Raw genomic sequence first — 17,288 nt, forward strand, 5'->3', positions numbered from 1 at the left:
TTTCCTCATGCTCTCAGAGTCCTTTAAGTGTCGCACTATGTCTTTCATTCAAGAGTGGCTTTCATCTAGCCACTCTTTCATAAACACATGATGGATGGAATGCTGCCGAGATGGCTGTCCTTCCAAAAGGTTTTCCCATCAGCAGAGGCCTACTCTGTTAAAGTGACCATTGGATTGTCGTTCACCTCCCTGACCAAGGCTCTTGTTGACCACTGACTCAAACTGGCCAGATGCAAACTCTAAGAAGAATGGCCCCAAACCTCTTACATTTCAGAAGTATTTCTTCTGGGAACACTAAAAGCTTTAAAAATGGTTTTATCTCTTTGACCTTATCTATGCCTCACCACAATTTGATCACAGAGGTCTACAGAGAGTTACTTGAACTTCATGGCTTGGTTTTGTTCCTTAAATACAGTGTGAATTCTTTACATACAGTGTGAATTGTATATGCACAGGTAAACGTGTGCCATTCTAAATGATGTCCAAATCAATTCAATTTGTCACAGCTGGACTTCAGTCAAGTTCTCGACACATCTCAAAAAGAATTAAAACAAAAAGGATGCATCTGACCACATTGGGATTGCCAAAGCAAAGGGCACTTATATAAAAGAGAGATTTCAGGTTTGGATTTTTACTAAATTTGCAAATATTTCTGAAAATCTGTTTTCACTTTGTCAGACCAATGTGCAAAAATGGCAAATTTATCAATTTAAAATTAAATCGACATGTTGTCATTCCAATGAAGTAGGAAGGAAACTGCCATGAGTATTGCTATTGTGAAAAGGCAGTAAAAATGGTTAAACATACCAGAGGAGTTAATTAATGAACCCAAATAACCAAGCCCAAAACATAAACCAAAAAGCAAAGGCAAAGAAAACTATAATATACAAAATAGCTGTGAAAAGCATATATAAATGTAATGCTAATAATTTATTACATCTGAAAAATTAAACATAACATGTTCAAAGTATGCCCAAAGGGTATAAGAACCAGAACTGGAATGACAAAACCATGACATAATAAACTGCTGCCCTTAAGGTGTGGACTGCAGATGTAACCATCCAGCTCCACCAAATATTTTTCAGGTAAGAAGTACAGAAGTTTCAAGTTCAGGTAGTCATACTCACTAATCATGGCACCAAAGAGTGGCGACGTGTTGCATGTTGATTAGCACATGCAAGTAACAATTTCACAGTACTCTGTATACAGAATAATGATCGTACAGTTGCTTAAGGTAAAACTGACGCAACACCCCAGGAGTACAAATATCAATGACTGGTACCCTCCAATGGTCTTCAAGACTATAACAGTGACCGTGGACCAAGTAAAATACTCTACACATTTTATGATCAGAGTTCAAAGGAGGAGAAGGAAGAGAGGATTATCACCTGTAAGGACTAACATAAATGGGCTGAACGGGCACGGCAAGTTTGTAAATACCAGGATCAATGCATTTACGGTAAAAATCATGCAAGATTCAATTACCTGGGAGCCATTTTATAGTACGAAAACTTAAGACAGACCTTCTGCCTGACACTTAACTATAGGACCAACTGGCATTTGCAGACCATCAGAAGGTTTCCCCAAACCTGCCTCAACACCTCCTTCAGATGAGACAAATATTTCACTATAGCTTATAGTTATCAAATTATGAAAAGTTTGTTTAAAACCATACTGATATAAAAAAGAAGACATTTTATATTTATGAGTTACATAATACAATGCTGCAAAACTCTGGACTGGAGAGCATTTATTGTACATCTAAGAAAATTTTTCAAGTCCTTGATAGCTTGTTGTTTTTGAGTATATAAAACAGATTTAACGAAATTGCTAATTTTCAACAACAATATTGGCAGAAGCACACAAACCGATATGTTAGACTTGGGAAGACCATGAAGGCTAAAACATTGTACAATAACCTTGACTTTAAAAAAAGGGCTGCAATCCGTGCGGCTCAAAAATTCACTGTGGAATAACAGAATCATAAAGACCACTCTCACAAAGGCCAATTTTAATTATGTTTGTTCAAATATGTTTTTGAACAATTTATATTATCGTGTAAAAGAAATGAAGATCCCACAGTAAATTTCCACATAATCTTTATTTTACTCCTGTTAAGGGTCAAATAGAACACAATTTTAATTCAGAGACAAAATGCAAAGAACCCAGAGATTGAAACAATTTTTTTCAAGGATTAAAAAAGGACAATCAGTTTTAAAGAAAATGATACACTACTTGAGTGGAGAGGTACACACAATTCATCATGTCATGCGACTCAGTATGTATATAGCTAACATATTAGTGTATATTTCAATATTTTCTGCATAGCCCTCATCGACTTGAGATGATACATAATCATAAACCATGCAGCTGTTGTATTCTTTGTATATTGGTTGTCTAAAATAGTAGTCATGAGTTTTGATAGTTTAAAAAAGAACAATCAAAATTCCTATTAAAAAAAATCAACTTTCTATTATGCCTTCTTTACTATTGTTTAATAAATTGTTAACTTCCTGTTGGTCCTCAATTAATGCAAAGTACAGTAATTAAATCACATTGTTGATAACTGAGAAAGCGAATCTGTGCAAAAGTGCAGAAAACTGCCTGGCTGACAAACCAAAGAAAAAAGGCAAATTACTTTCACATTGAATTAGTCGTCAATCACAATGTTTCAAGGGGTTCTGAAGACAGCACTTCAACAGATGTTGTCATCATGCAGACAATACAGGAATAATAAGGTGTTGGGCACTAAGAAAACCACATACTAACACCTAAAATAGAAATTGGGAAATAATTAAAAATCTAGGGCTATGTTTTTAATGTCAAAAACATGCACTACAATGAATCTAAGCTTCAACTTACACAATAAGAAAAATAAATTTAAGGAAATCAATAAATGTTTGGACCAATTAGACCCACAATGAACAACCCCTTTGGACACAAAGGCATATCTTTCCAGTCATGAATTTCTTATTTTACTCATTTCTAGGATATTCATCTCAACAGGTAACACAAGGCCATTGTTTCCTTTGGTTTCACATTACATATAAATAGTGGAGATAATTTCCCAGTTTATTCCTCTTTGTAAGTGATGCTCAAGCAATTTTTAAGGTCAAGGAAGATCAGGTCCGCTGGGAAATTTGAAGAGTTCACCAAGTCCTAAAGATTGCATCTGATAAAAAAAAAAAGCAAAAGTAAGATCTTTTCGCATTTGAAGGTAAATGAAATAAACAAAACTGGAAAAGTGTTTTAAGTAATTTAAAAGAATGCTTCAAAACATGTCTATAAGTGAATAATCTTGATTCTTTTTCTTCAAAACATACTGTGTCAAACAATTGGATCTTCTTAGCAAAATAATTGTGCTTATTTAATCGCAACTTATTTTTATTCATTCCTAAGAAAACCTCTTGATTTTTCACATGAGTATAAAAAGAAAGTAAAATACAAGAAACTCGTGAAAAGTTCCAGTAGTACAAAGGTCCCTAATCAAGTTCTCAAACTCCAGTCCTAGAGGGCCGCAGTGGCTGCAGGTTTTCATTCTAACCTTTTTCTTAATTAGTGACCTGTTTTTGCTGCTAATTAACTTCTTTTGAGTTAATTTTAAATTGATTTGTTTCCCTGAATTTCTTTATTGTTCCTCTGAATTGCTTAATTTCTTTCCTTAAATGGCACCCAAATAGAAATGAAATGTGAAGTGAGTGAGCCAACAGAAGACCAACTAAGTCAAGGCTTCAAACTCCAACCAATTTCACCGAAATTGTTTGCCGATTCTTGTTGTTAATTAAACCCATTCTTTAATTCCATGGCATGTTGATGCTCTCATTGCGCAATAACATACATTTCCAAAACTGTTGATTTCCTCTTTTCTAAGAGTGCTGTTAAAATGTTTTGTGGACATGAGCAGATCAACATTCCTGAGACCTTCATCTTTCTTTATTTTCAGATACTGAATGATTCACAGTTTGCCTGTCCTGTTTTGGCTCATTTTGTATCTCACAATTGTTGGGCAGGAAAAAGAAACAATTAAGGGGTCTGAGTCATCAAGAGCAAGCCAATTACAATTAATTCAAAACAAGTTAATTAGCAGCAAAAACAGGTCACTAATTAAGAAAAGGGTTAGAATGAAAACCTGCAGTCACTGCAGCCCTCCAGGACCGGAGTTTGAGAACCCTGCCTTAAGACATATAAGACACACAAAAGCTCACAGCCGATTCCAGCGACACCAGTGCGTACACGCCTGTCTCTGTAACTTTCTATGGCGGAGTGCATACAAAACTAAACTGCAGTTTAGATCAGGAAGAGCCTTCAGAAAGAACTCAGAGCCCTTCAATTTTTACTCATTTTGTTGTGTTGCAGCCTTGTGCTAAAATTGTTTAAACTTATTTTTTCCCCCTCATCAAACAACACTTAATACCCCAGAATGACAAAGCAAAAACTGAATTTTCTAATTTTTGCACACTTCTTAAAATAAAAAAAAACCTGAAATCTCACACTGATACATAGTTAGGTTCTTTACTCAGTACTTTGTTGAAGCACCTTTGGCAGCGATTATGGCTTGGACCCTTCTTGGGTATGACTCAACAAACTCCATATACCTGGATTTGATGATTTTCTGACATTCTTCTCTGCAGATCTTCTCAAGCTCTCTCAGGTTGAATGGAGACCATCAGTGGACAGCTATGTTCAGGTCTCTACAGAGATGTTTGACTGGGTTCAAGTCCTGGCTCTGGCTAGGCCACGCAAGGACATTCCCAGAGTCATCCTTAGGCCACTCCCGTGTTGTCTTTGCTTTGTGCTTAGGGTCTTTGTCCTGTTGGAAGGTGAACCTTTGGTATAGGCTAAGGTTCAATGTGCTCTGTAGACGGTTTTCATTAAGGATAATTTGCTTTGTTCAGATTTCCCTCAACCCTGACTGGTTTCTCTGACACTGAAAAATAACCCCAAAACATGATGCTGTCACCACTATATTTCTCTTTTGGAATGGTATTGCACAGTTGATGCGTAGTGCTTGGTTTCCTCTAGACATGATACTTAGAACTGAGACCAAACAGATCAATCTTGGTTCCATCAAACCAGAGAATCTTGTTTTTTATAGTCTGAGAGTCCTTTAGGTGGCTTTTTGCAAACTCCAAGCAGGCTTTCATGTGTCACCAGACCATTTTGACACAAAGATTCCAGATTTAAACCCAGAATCCAGGTTCCACTCCAGAGTAGTGGAGTATTGCACTAGTGGTTGTCCTTCTGAAAGCTTCTTCTATCTCCACAAAGGTTATTCTGGAGCTCAGCCAGAGTGACCATTCAGGTTCTTGGTCACCTCTTTACCAAGGCCCTTTTCCCACGATACCTCAGTTTGACTGAGCAGTCATCTCTAGGAAAGAGTTGTGGTTGTTTCAAAACTATTCTATTTAAGAATTACAAAGGCCACTCTGCTCTTGGGAACTTTCAATGTTGCAGAAATCTTTTGTAGCCTTCCCAAGATCTGCACCACAACACAATGCTGTTTCTAAGCTCTGCAAGCAATTCCTTTGACCTTTGGTTTTTACTGTGATACACACTGACAACTGTAGGACGTTCTATAGACATGTGTTTGCCTTTCCTATTCATGTCCAATCAATTGAATTGACGACAGGTGGACTCCAAACAAGGTGAAGAAACATCTCAGTGATGATCAATAGAAACGGATTCACTTCAGTCAAATTCCATGTGTCATAGAAAACACAATATTAATAAATTGCAAAAGTTTTTAAAATCCTGTTTTCACTTTGTCTCTAGGCTGTTATCACTACCAAAACTGCTTCAACTAAGTAGTGAGTAAAGAGTCTGAATACTTGTGCCGATATAATATTTCAGCTTTTTATTTTAATGAGTTTGCAAAAATTCCTAATATCCCGATGTCAGTTTGTCATTGAGGGCCACTGAGTGTTGTTTAATGAGAGAAAAACATAATTTCAATGATTTGAGCACAAGGATGCAACATAACAAAATGTCTAAAGAAAAGTGAAGGGGTTTGAATAGTTTCTGAAGGTGCTGTAATTCAGAATTCTTAACCACTTCACTTTTGGGTTCAGCTCCATCATCTACCCAGTCTTTATAGTTAGGGTTCAGCTACATTCAGAATTTTGAAAAAATCACATTTCTGTAGCAGGCAGTCTTCACATCATTTTATGACTCACAATATTTTTATTACCCAAATAAGCAACTCTTACTCTCCTCCTCTAATGCTTAAATACTATGCAGTACCTTTATCACCTATATTATTGATCATATAGACACCTAATAAGTTTTGCACAATGGAGGTTTTATCCATAAAAATATTAGGAATATTGTAAGAACTCTGGACCTCATACAATGTTATACTTAAGTTTTCTATTAAAACAGCAATCAATACGATTTGAATGTTCTATCTTCAGTAACTTTATTTTAATCAATTACTTATCCATTTTTTTTCTTCTTTCATTTTTGGCTCTCACAGTACCATAGTGTACAGTAGTGCTGCATCACTGATCCAGAAGCTTAAGGATGAATTTACACCTCTGCACTATGTAGAATTTGAATGTCCTAATTTGAACCCGACTGTCTATAACACTGCTTCAGAACTTTTGAAGCTTATCATGTATGCTTTACCCAATATAAAACAAATCCTCATAATCCTATTAGTATGTAGTGGTTTCTGTCTCCTTATTCTTTCATGGAACCCATTTTTATATAATATGTTTCTTATGGTGAAGCCTTGAGATGTTTATCATTCATAGAAAAAAACAGCATTATTTCAAGCTTTCTTCTTTTGGATAAAATGACTCTATATAAGTAATGTCTCCAAAGACCAAAATATGGCTTTATAACCAATCAAACAGGTAAGTTTTTTCAGAGGTTTTCAGAAGTACTGTGGAATATGGTGCTTTCAGTACATTTATGAGGACAACTTCACTCTAATGATCACCTTCAACACCATCCAACCTCTGCTCCTTAGGGACAAGCTGACAGAGATGGGAGTAGATTCATACCTAGTGGCATGGATCGTGGACTATCTTACAAACAGACCTCAGTATGTGCGTCTCAGGAACTGTAGGTCTGACATTGTGGTCAGCAACACAGGAGCGCCGCAGGGGACTGTACTTTCTCCGGTCCTATTCAGCCTGTATACATCGGCCTTCCAATACAACTCGGAGTCCTGCCACGTGCAACAGTTCGCTGATGACACTGCTATCGTGGGCTGCATCAGGAGTGGGCAGGAGGAGGAGAATAGGAACCTCATCAAGGACTTTGTTAAATGGTGTGACTCAAACCACCTACACCTGAACACCAGCAAAACCAAGGAGCTGGTGGTGGATTTTAGGAGCCCCAGGCCCCTCCTGGACCCCGTGATCATCAGAGGTGACTGTGCAGAGGGTGCGGACCTATAAATACCTGGGAGTGCAGCTGGATGATAAATTGGACTGGACTGCCAATACTGATTCTCTGTGCAAGAGAGGACAGAGCCGGCTATACTTTCTTAGAAGACTGGCGTCCTTCAATATCTGCAATAAGATTTTCTATCAGACGGTTGTGGCGAGCGCCCTCTTCTACGCAGTGGTGTGCTGGGGAGGCAGGATTAAGAAGAAGGACGCCTCACGCCTGGACAAACTGGTGAGGAAGTCAGGCTCTATTGTAGGCATGGAGCTGGACAGTTTGACATCCGTGGCAGAGCGATGGGCACTGAGCAGGTTCCTATCAATTATTGAGAATCCACTACATCCACTAAACAGTGTCATCTCCAGACAGAGGAGCAGCTTCAGCGACAGACTGCTGTCACTGTCCTGCTCCACTGACAGACTGAGGAGATCGTTCCTCCCCCAAACTATGCGACTTTTCAATTCCACCCGGGGGGAGTAAACGTTAACATTATTCAAAGTTTTTGTCTGTTTTTACCTGCATTTTTATTACTCTTTAATTTAATATTTGTTTTTTTTTTGTATCAGTATGCTGCTGCTGGAGTATGTGAATTTCCCCTTGGGATTAATAAAGTATCTATCTAATGGAAAGGGTCAACATTTGACAAATCTGTATACTGGACAATGCTGGCCCAAATGATAAACAACTTAAAATGTGGACAATCTACTTTATACTAGGACATCCTCACCCCATTACCAGAGGCACAGAGGGTGGACTATGGGTGGAAATGTGGAGTTCTCCAACCAGACCATTCAGACCTAAAAGTGAGTTGTCCTGGATGCCTTGTTTTTTAAGACTGCCAAAGACACAGGGATGCAGAGAAAACAGAAGAGAAACAGAAGTAGAGAGGGGACAACAAGTAGGTTGTTTTGATGTGCAAGTTTGAAGATGAACAAGTGTCTATTAAAGAAGTCCAAGCGATTTGGCAGTCATTTTTTCCCCTGTATATTTCTTTTTTTTTCTCCATTAATCAATCCTTTGAGTGTGTTTTTTGATAAATTAATTATTTTTGAGATATTTACAATTCTTTGCATTACACATACTAAGAGGTGCCAAGAAGATGTTCTCCGTTATAAAATAAAATGTGTTATAAGCTGTGATAAAACTCAATACCTCACTAATGACTTTTTCCCAACTCTAGGAAAAAAGCTCTCTTTGATGGAGAATATACAGTATAGTTCTGATTATAACCCGTAGGAAGATCTATTAGTGACAGGACATTTACTTTTCTGTCCTTATCTTTGTCATAGTTTGGCTTCTTAAAATAACATTTTTATGTATTTGAAATTCAGTTTTTTGTCAATGTTAGCTAATCAGTTCATTGCTTATGCTTTTCAAACTATAGTATCTGTTTATATCCCAAATCTGCAATAAAAACGTCAAAGAGAGCTCTTTGAAGATAAAAGCTTTGTGCAATTTTTAAATCCATAGATATCAAAAATGACATGTTTCTACAGTGTTCTAATTACTAAAATTTACTTCAGTTTAGCTATTGACAGCGTTGGAACCTCTAGTTTGGTGCTCTAAACCCCAATATTTTAAACACACAAATCCATCCATCTCAAAGTACACAACCTTTTTCAAAGTCAAAAGGGTCCAAAGCCTGCCGAAACAGCAGTTGGTGCAAAGGCAGGGACAAAATCACGTTGAGACATCAGTACCAAAAAAAAGAAAGAAACAGACATCTATAGAGTTGAAGTTGAGACAGAAACATAAATTAGAGTTTCTGTTGTGTGCATTTATTTCCACATGCTGTGCACTACATTCATTTATTTATTTATTTATTCATATATGACGAGATTCAAATTTGTTAAATCTAAAGTGTTGTTTGTCTGTGAGATGTATACAGACGGGTACGCAATACTGAATTTAAGGCTGACACATATGTGTGCGTTTATACATGTAATACTGCATTAATTTTGTACTACATTTCTGTGTGCAAGAAGGTTTGCCATTTCCTCGATCTATAATGCTCAAGAAAATTTAGATATTTCTGGTTTTTATTCCTCATCCTCACTTTTTACAAATGGTCACTTGGTCTAGAACAACCCTGAGAACAGAAGTTAAAATTCTTGAACAGAAAGGAAAACTAATTCCCAATGAAGAGCGTTTATTCAAAATACTGTGTACAAGAAAATATTTTTTGCTTGAATATGCTACTTAATTCAATAAGGAGTTAAGTAAGCATACTGTACAACAAGCATTTAAGCATACAAGTTGCATGTACACATATAAGAATGCAAGTGTACAAGTTATTTATCCATTTTCTCATCCTTCTTTTGCACTTATTGTCATAGGCATTATTACAGACATCTTTGTTACGGCTAGTTACAATATATGTGTTGTGTTTATATTGTTAACAAATAGCAATAAATTAATACAAACAAACAAAGAGAAGAGAAAGAATGCTAAAAATTCATTAAAAAAACTAATTAAAAAGATTACTGCCACTATTAACGGACAGTACAGGCAATATCACTCGTATCTTTAAGAAGGGCACGCTATACTTTAATCTAAATGGTGAAGCTGATGCTGCCTGTGAAGTATTATATGGTCTTATTGATACAGCCGAGTGTCATCAGCATAAGAATAAAAGATAATATTAAGCTTTTGCATAATATCCTGTAATTGGTTCTGTACATATAAAAAAGAAAAAAAATAGTTGGTCCAATACTGAGGAGCACTACATCTAAATATTGATAGAAATGAAGTAATAAAACCACCACATATACTGAAACTTATTTGATAAAATGTGCTTTCATTCATGTTAAATCAATGGTGCAGCTTTTAGGTTTCCCTTTTATTTTCTTTTGTTCCCTTTGGTCTGTCTGAAGGAAAATAATTGCAATGTCAGTGCAGTTTCTTGGCTATGTATGGTGGATTCAGAATATTTTTTTATTGATTTACAGAACTGATGCTACTGTTGTGATATTATCTGCCTGCATCAAGCCGACAAGTTCTTCACTGGACTCAAATGAATACAGCTTTGCTTGGCAAAAAACATTCTGTACTTCTTTATAATCAGAAATTACACTGCAAAAATATATCAGCGCTGAACTCAAATTGCACTTGAAATTATTTTCTGAGGAATATTCAGTAGAGTAATATCAGTCACACTCAAGAAGTTTTGCCTCCATTGCAACAGTGAGTTTCATTATACAGGGTTTAAGTCCAATGCACAAAATTCTGATAAAAATACAGCGTGTTTCAAAAATGTTGACACTTCAATGGCTCTGTCATGTTTAATGGAAACAAATCAGATAATACACTGTAACACTATGGCAAACTATGTTGAGAGCTTCAGTAAGTCAAATAATCTCCATTTATTTGCTGTCGTTGTCAACATAATAATAAATTCCTATAACAGCTAATCACCTGTAATATTTTTACTAAAAGGCAGAAAAAACTGTATTATAATAGATACATTTGTCAAGATGATACAAATGACTGTTAAAGGGTTGAATTTTATATCTATTATTCCAAAGCAGAAACTATTTCTTGATAGGATGCCACTACACAGCAGGGCCTAAAATAATGGTTAATGACTAATATTATAAAGTAAGGAAAATTTTTTGTGGTATAGAAAATAAACGTCTGTTGAGTGGGTGAGTGTATGTCATCTCTCTCTCTCTCTCTAAACGAACCACACGCCGTGGCGCAACGTTAGGGGCATCGCCTCTGATGCTGACGTCCGAGGTTCGATTCCCGAGAGGGAGTGCAGTGGAGTGTGTACACCTGATGAGCCCAGAATGAGGGCGAAACATGTGTCGTGTACTCTTTGCATTTATTTGACAGTACACTATTTCAACCATTCTATGATCTGCTCTTCACAAACTGAGGGCACCGTGGCGGATGTTAGCAGATTGCTGGCCAACCACAAAGCGTTACCTGGTAGGTAACCACCCACACTATCAGATTGTGACACAGACTTCGAATGCCGTGAATATATATATATATATATATATATATATATATATATATATATATATATATATATATATATATATATAATCCAATCTCTGTGTGTCTGTCCACTTTTCACAAGAGAACTACTTAATGGAATTAGGTCAGGTTTTTTTCTAGAATTTGCTTGAACATTCTGATTGATTTTGTAACTTTTCTCATCGTGCTAAATCCGCTTGCAGGAGAGATTTATTTGCGCAAATCCAAGAGACACACAGCGGGCCGAGGGGAGGGGGAAGGGTGACGTCAGGAGTGGGGAGCTGGGCAGGGCTCTCCTCACTCATGCGCCAACCTCCGTTCAAGTCAGTCTACCTGTCGCCACATTTTGGAGCGTACCTTGCCTCCACTTAGCTAGCAATTTGTTTATTGATTTTTAAAGTTTGTCCTCTTTCACTACTATGCGGGCAGAGCCCCGGGGGACAGCTAGTAAAGAATAATGGTAATAAACATCAATCAGTTTATGACAGGGAATATACTGTTGTAAAATTTGCATAGATAGAATTAAGATTACAGTTAATAGCACTATTATTTTCAAAAATATTGCAAGAGAGAGATCAGGTTTGCCAAGAATCAATCAAGTGATCAATCAGTTTGTAATTCTTATACCTGTATATACCACAATTCACAGAAAAAAAACAATCACAAATGCTTTGCAAAACAATCAAGGACACACTACAAAATATACAGAATATCTAAAAACTTCAGCACCATATTTCCCAACAGCTTTACTAAGTTCTACCTAGTACTGCATCTACAAAGACCCTCATGCTCAAAACTTTCCTCAAAAGCATCTCTCCCATTTCTGTTTGAAATTAATACAACCTTTTTATTTAGAGGGGTCCTTTCATCGGATTGGCTGGCCCAACACTGTTTCAGCCGTGGAATGGCCAAATGGGGGAGGCAGCTTGATGGATGAGGTCTCCAGGAGTCTAAAATTATCTAAATCTTATTATGTAATATCATCTACTGTTAAATTCTGCTCCATACTTCTACAAAATTTATCTTTTTATTGAGGATTTGTTCTGTTCTGTGTATTGTATTGTATTGTATTGTATTGTATTGACCCCCTTCTTTTGACACCCACTGCATGCCCAACCTACCTGGAAAGGGGTCTCTCTTTGAACTGCCTTTCCCAAGGTTTCTTCCATTATTTCCCTACTAGGTTTTTTTGGGAGTTTTTCCTTGTCTTCTTAGAGAGTCAAGGCTGGGGGGCTGTCAAGAGGCAAGGCCTGTTAAAGCCCACTGCGGCAATACTTGTGTGATTTTGGGCTATACAAAAATAAACTGTATTGTATTGTATTTATACAATCATTCTTGTAATGAAAGCAAACCTCTTGAGTTATACATTTAATCCAAAGTAGGAACAAATCTAAATATGAATTTAAACTGACAGGTATATCATTACTGAAGAATAAGTCGCACTCCAATGAATGCCCAGGAGTGCAGAGAGTGAAAGGAAAAAAGATTTCAGGGGCAACTAGCCAACCTGGGTAAAATCAGAAAATGCCTGTTAAATTGATGATGATAATAAAAATATATGAAAATATACTGTAAATATCTGTCCTGTAACAAACACCTTTCCAGTTTAAGCAGTATGACTTGCATTATATTATGATGCCTGTCCAGCAGGCCTGCATACAGAGTGAATGTTTTTAAAGCAGTGATTAACATTTTAATGGGTTTTTGCCCAGCAGAACTTGTAACTTAAACTGTGAAAATAATGACATTTTTAAATCTGATAATATTGTATTTATAACCCAGCAACAAGTATGCCTAAAAATCTGAGCTAATAAGAATGCAGAAGACACTATTTACTCAGAAGCTGAGCAAACACCACATCTGAAAAATTAAACTTTGCTTCCTCAAGGCAGAAATGTCACTTGAATAAAGATGTCTTAATTACTTTTCCAACCTCTGCCTTTGAGATTGGAATGTCAATCTTGACCTGCCTTTATTTCTGCATTTGTAATATTATTAACACACTCTCAAAAATCTTGATATTTGTTGAGTTGTGGACTCTGCATGAAAGTTACACAAAGAACAAATGCAGTTTTTCTGAAAAAAGGAAAAAATGTTGGTACTCATTGTATCCTAGTAAGCAAAAACTCAAGCTACTAAACATAAACAACTGAGTATTTTCCACGGGATACACAAATGTGTTATGCCTATGCACATAATATCACTCTAAATGGTATAAGGCAATATTTAAAAAAAAAAAAAAAATGTTATCAAAGACATAGAGTTACAGGTGACTAGCAAGAAATAAGTAAAAGTTAGATGACACAGCATTGAGATTAAAAGGCAAAATGGTGCATTCTATTTTTGAAGTGATTAAACAAGATAAACATCTTCCTGTTTAGTTGACCAGGGAACCTGGAAAAGATTAATGAATAGCATCAGTCAGGTCAGGTCAGGTTGAGGACCACTGCACTGGTACAGCGTGTTGCTGCACCCACCACACAACAAAACAGCTAGGGATCCTGGTTGGCAACCTACCAGAAAACAGCTTTGACATTCATAACATTGTTCATAAAAAAGGAAAACAATATAAAATAAACCATTAACTGTTATAATCTGCCAAAATATTATTACCAGCTCCGGTCAATAACAGAATTAGGTCACTGGAGAGGATTCACATTCCAGCAGGACAATGATCTAAAACATATAGCAAAAGAAACAACTGGGCTGTCTTCAAATTTAAATGATAATACTGTGGAAAAGCTCAGTTTCAGACCAGACCAAAATCTAATCAAGGTTATGTGGGAGGAAATCAGTCATCATTAGATTTGAAGAAGAATTAATAAATCTGTAAAGAATAAGCAAAAAGTGTCCATATGTGCAGGACATTGATGAAAAACACACAACAAGACACACGTGATTGATATAAAAACAAAAACAATGATCATAAATAAATCAGATCACAAAAATGTATCATTAAAGACTCATTGTTGGAATGTCTATGAATTTTTTTATATTTCATTCAAAAAGATAAAGTACATGGTTTATTGCACATTTGATTGGTATAGTAATTATCAATGGCAAATTAAGATAAACAGTGTTGACCAATTAAATTCTTTAAGGTTTCATATTCTCACAGAACAAAATGTGAAAAGGTGCAAGGGGAAATCAATACTTTTCAGCTTTTGTTCAAGTAAAGGCTTCAATTAAGACAAATCATATGTCAGACCTTTTTTCACCTGTAATAAGGCCCTGTGCTCATCCTGTCTGTTGGAGGTTGTAACTGTATTAAGATTTACTGCTCATGTGTAAATGTAATTGGTCTTTACCTAAAATCAACTAAAACAATTCCAAGTGACCCTAAAGCCAGTTACTCCTTTAGGATTTCCCTGAAAGTCCTTTGGTAACACTGCAAAGGGGGAAAACAAAAGATCCATGGATCCTACTGTTAAAAGATAAATATCAGATCTGAGACTAAAATTGTTTTGAAGGTATTATATATCATAAAACTCTTTGAAGACGAATATTAATTGGAAGAAAAACAACAAAAAACCAGGACATTAAACAGCTCATCAGTGAAACTACAGAGACCAGCAACAATCTTAAAAGAGCAGCATTAATATATGGTAGGATCCGTTCACTGTGCATTTTACAGGAGCTAGGTTGAAAAACATGGAGCCATTTCTCATAAAAAATAAAAAACATCCAAGAATGTATGCATTTTTCAGGACACATTCAACCTCTCAAAATCATATGGGAAAATGTATTTTTATCAGATGAGATCAAGGTATAACTTTTTAGTTTTAATTCCAAAATATACCATATTTTTGTCACTGAGCCAAAATATCTTATCACCCAAAGAACACAAGCATTAATGAAAAGCATTGTGATTGGGACTAGGGACCAGAGCAAGACAGAGAAAGAAAATGAATAGCTGTAAATATCAAGAAATTTAGGCACAACACCTCTGCCAGAAAGCTTAAGTTAAAGAAAATTTTTGCTTTTGAACAATACGACAGTTCGAAACACACACCCAACTCAGTCAAGGAATGGATTAAAAAGGGAAGAACAATGACCTGCAGTCACCCAATCAGACCCTGGACTTCAATCTCAAAGAAATAATATTCAGAGTCACCTAGAGGGTTGTGTACAGGGAACTGCTTCATAAATTTGAAGAAAGCTTTTAAAAGGAAGAATTGAATAAAACTGGGAAGTCCAGGTCTGCCTAATTAATGTCTGCCTAATTAATGGAGATCTATTTAAACAAATTTACTACTGCACTTAAAGCAAAATGTGCTTTAGGTAAAGATTATGCATATTTATGCAAAAATGATATTAACTTTCTCAAATTAACCTAACATTATTTTTTGCCTACTTAATCCAATGCATTTTTTCCAAAAATTATGCATTTGCTTTTCACTTATAAACTGTTGGTTACAAAGTCTAACTAGTGGTGAAAAACTCATATCTGTCTTAATTTCAGCTGCACGTGGCTACCTTGTCTGTTAATCCATCCTAAATAGGCAGATGTGAGCAAACCACTAAAAAACTAAAAAAAGAACAAAACTGTATTTTAACATTATTTAAAGTATATTTGAAAAATAAAATATATAAAAGTGAAGACCATACTGTGTTCTAGTTTAAGGTTCTCTTTCAGAAGATACATCTCCCTCTGCTCCACTGCTAGCACTGGGGTCAACTTTAGTACGTGAGGCAGCCTTCTCCTTGCTTGACTCTGAAGGCCCCTTGGCTCTTGTTTTCTCTTTTCGTTGTTGCTGTTTTTCAAGTTTTGCCTGCTAAAAAAAAAAAAGAAATATTTAAAGAAAGATATCATGTATCTGTTTAAAGTACATTTTTCAAGTTATTTATAATTATTACATATATAAATTTCACATAGGAAAGCCCTGTACTAAACTTAAAGAGTAAAATGTAAAAAGTGATTTGGTTTTACAGCTATACAGTAATCCCTCGCTATATCGCGCTTTGCCTTTCGCGGGTTCACTCCATCGCAGATTTTATATGTAAGCATATTTAAATATATATCGCGGATTTTTTGCTGGTTCGCGGATTTCTGCGGACAATGGGTCTTTTAATTTCTGGTACATGCTTCCTCAGTTGGTTTGCCCAGTTGATTTCATACAAGGGACGCTATTGGCAGATGGCTCAGAAGCTACCCAACTTACTTTTCTCTCCCTCTTGCGCTGACTTTCTCTGATCCTGACGTAGGGGGTGTGAGCAGGGGGGCTGTTCGCACACCTAGACGATACGGACGCTCGTCTAAAAATGCTGAAAGATTATCTTCACGTTGCTACCTTCTGTGCAGCTGCTTCCTGAAGTGACATGCTGCACGGTGCTTCGCATACTTAAAAGCTCGAAGGGCACGTATTGATTTTTGATTGAAAAACAAACTCGGTCTCTCTCCCTCTCTCTCTGCTCCTGACGGAGGGGGTGTGAGCTGCCGCCTTCAACAGCTTTGTGCCGCGGTGCTTCGCATACTTAAAAGCCAAACAGCCCTATTGATTTGTTTGCTTTTCTTTATCTCTCTGACATGCTCTGCTCCTGACGCGCACTCCTTTGAAGAGGAAGATATGTTTGCATTCTTTTAATTGTGAGACGGAACTGTCATCTCTGTCTTGTCATGGAGCACGGTTTAAACTTTTGAAAAAGAGACAAATGTTTGTTTGCAGTGTTTGAATAACATTCCTGTCTCTCTACAACCTCCTGTGTTTCTGCGCAAATCTGTGACCCAAGCATGACAATATAAAAATAACCATATAAACATATGGTTTCTACTTTGCGGATTTTCTTATTTCGCGGGTGGCTCTGGAACGCAACCACCGCGATGGAGGAGGGATTACTGTAAATCCAAAAAAGTTGGGACACTGTGTAAAATGCACATAAAAACAGAATGCAATGATTTGCAAATCTCTTAAACC

At 36.4% G+C, this 17,288-nt stretch overlaps 1 protein-coding gene across 2 annotated transcripts in view; it reads right to left on the minus strand.

Moving 5' to 3' along the window:
• Nucleotides 1-2,082: 2,082 nt before the first annotated feature.
• dtd1 (D-aminoacyl-tRNA deacylase 1) overlaps nt 2,083-17,288 on the minus strand; it is a 48,911-nt gene continuing 33,705 nt past the window's right edge. Inside the window, exons 5-6 of one of the 2 annotated variants that reach the window (XM_051919236.1) lie at nt 15,982-16,145; nt 2,083-3,172 (exon numbers count right to left, since the gene is read on the minus strand). In XM_051919236.1, coding sequence (XP_051775196.1) covers nt 15,993-16,145 — 153 coding nt within the window. In that variant the 3' untranslated portion in view covers nt 2,083-3,172; nt 15,982-15,992. Of the gene's footprint in view, nt 3,173-15,981; nt 16,149-17,288 lie in introns of both variants that reach the window. The other variant, XM_028820564.2, reaches the window with a different exon arrangement.

Source organism: Erpetoichthys calabaricus, chromosome 15 (assembly GCF_900747795.2).
Source record: "Erpetoichthys calabaricus chromosome 15, fErpCal1.3, whole genome shotgun sequence".
In the NCBI taxonomy this organism is placed as follows: domain Eukaryota; kingdom Metazoa; phylum Chordata; class Cladistia; order Polypteriformes; family Polypteridae; genus Erpetoichthys; species Erpetoichthys calabaricus.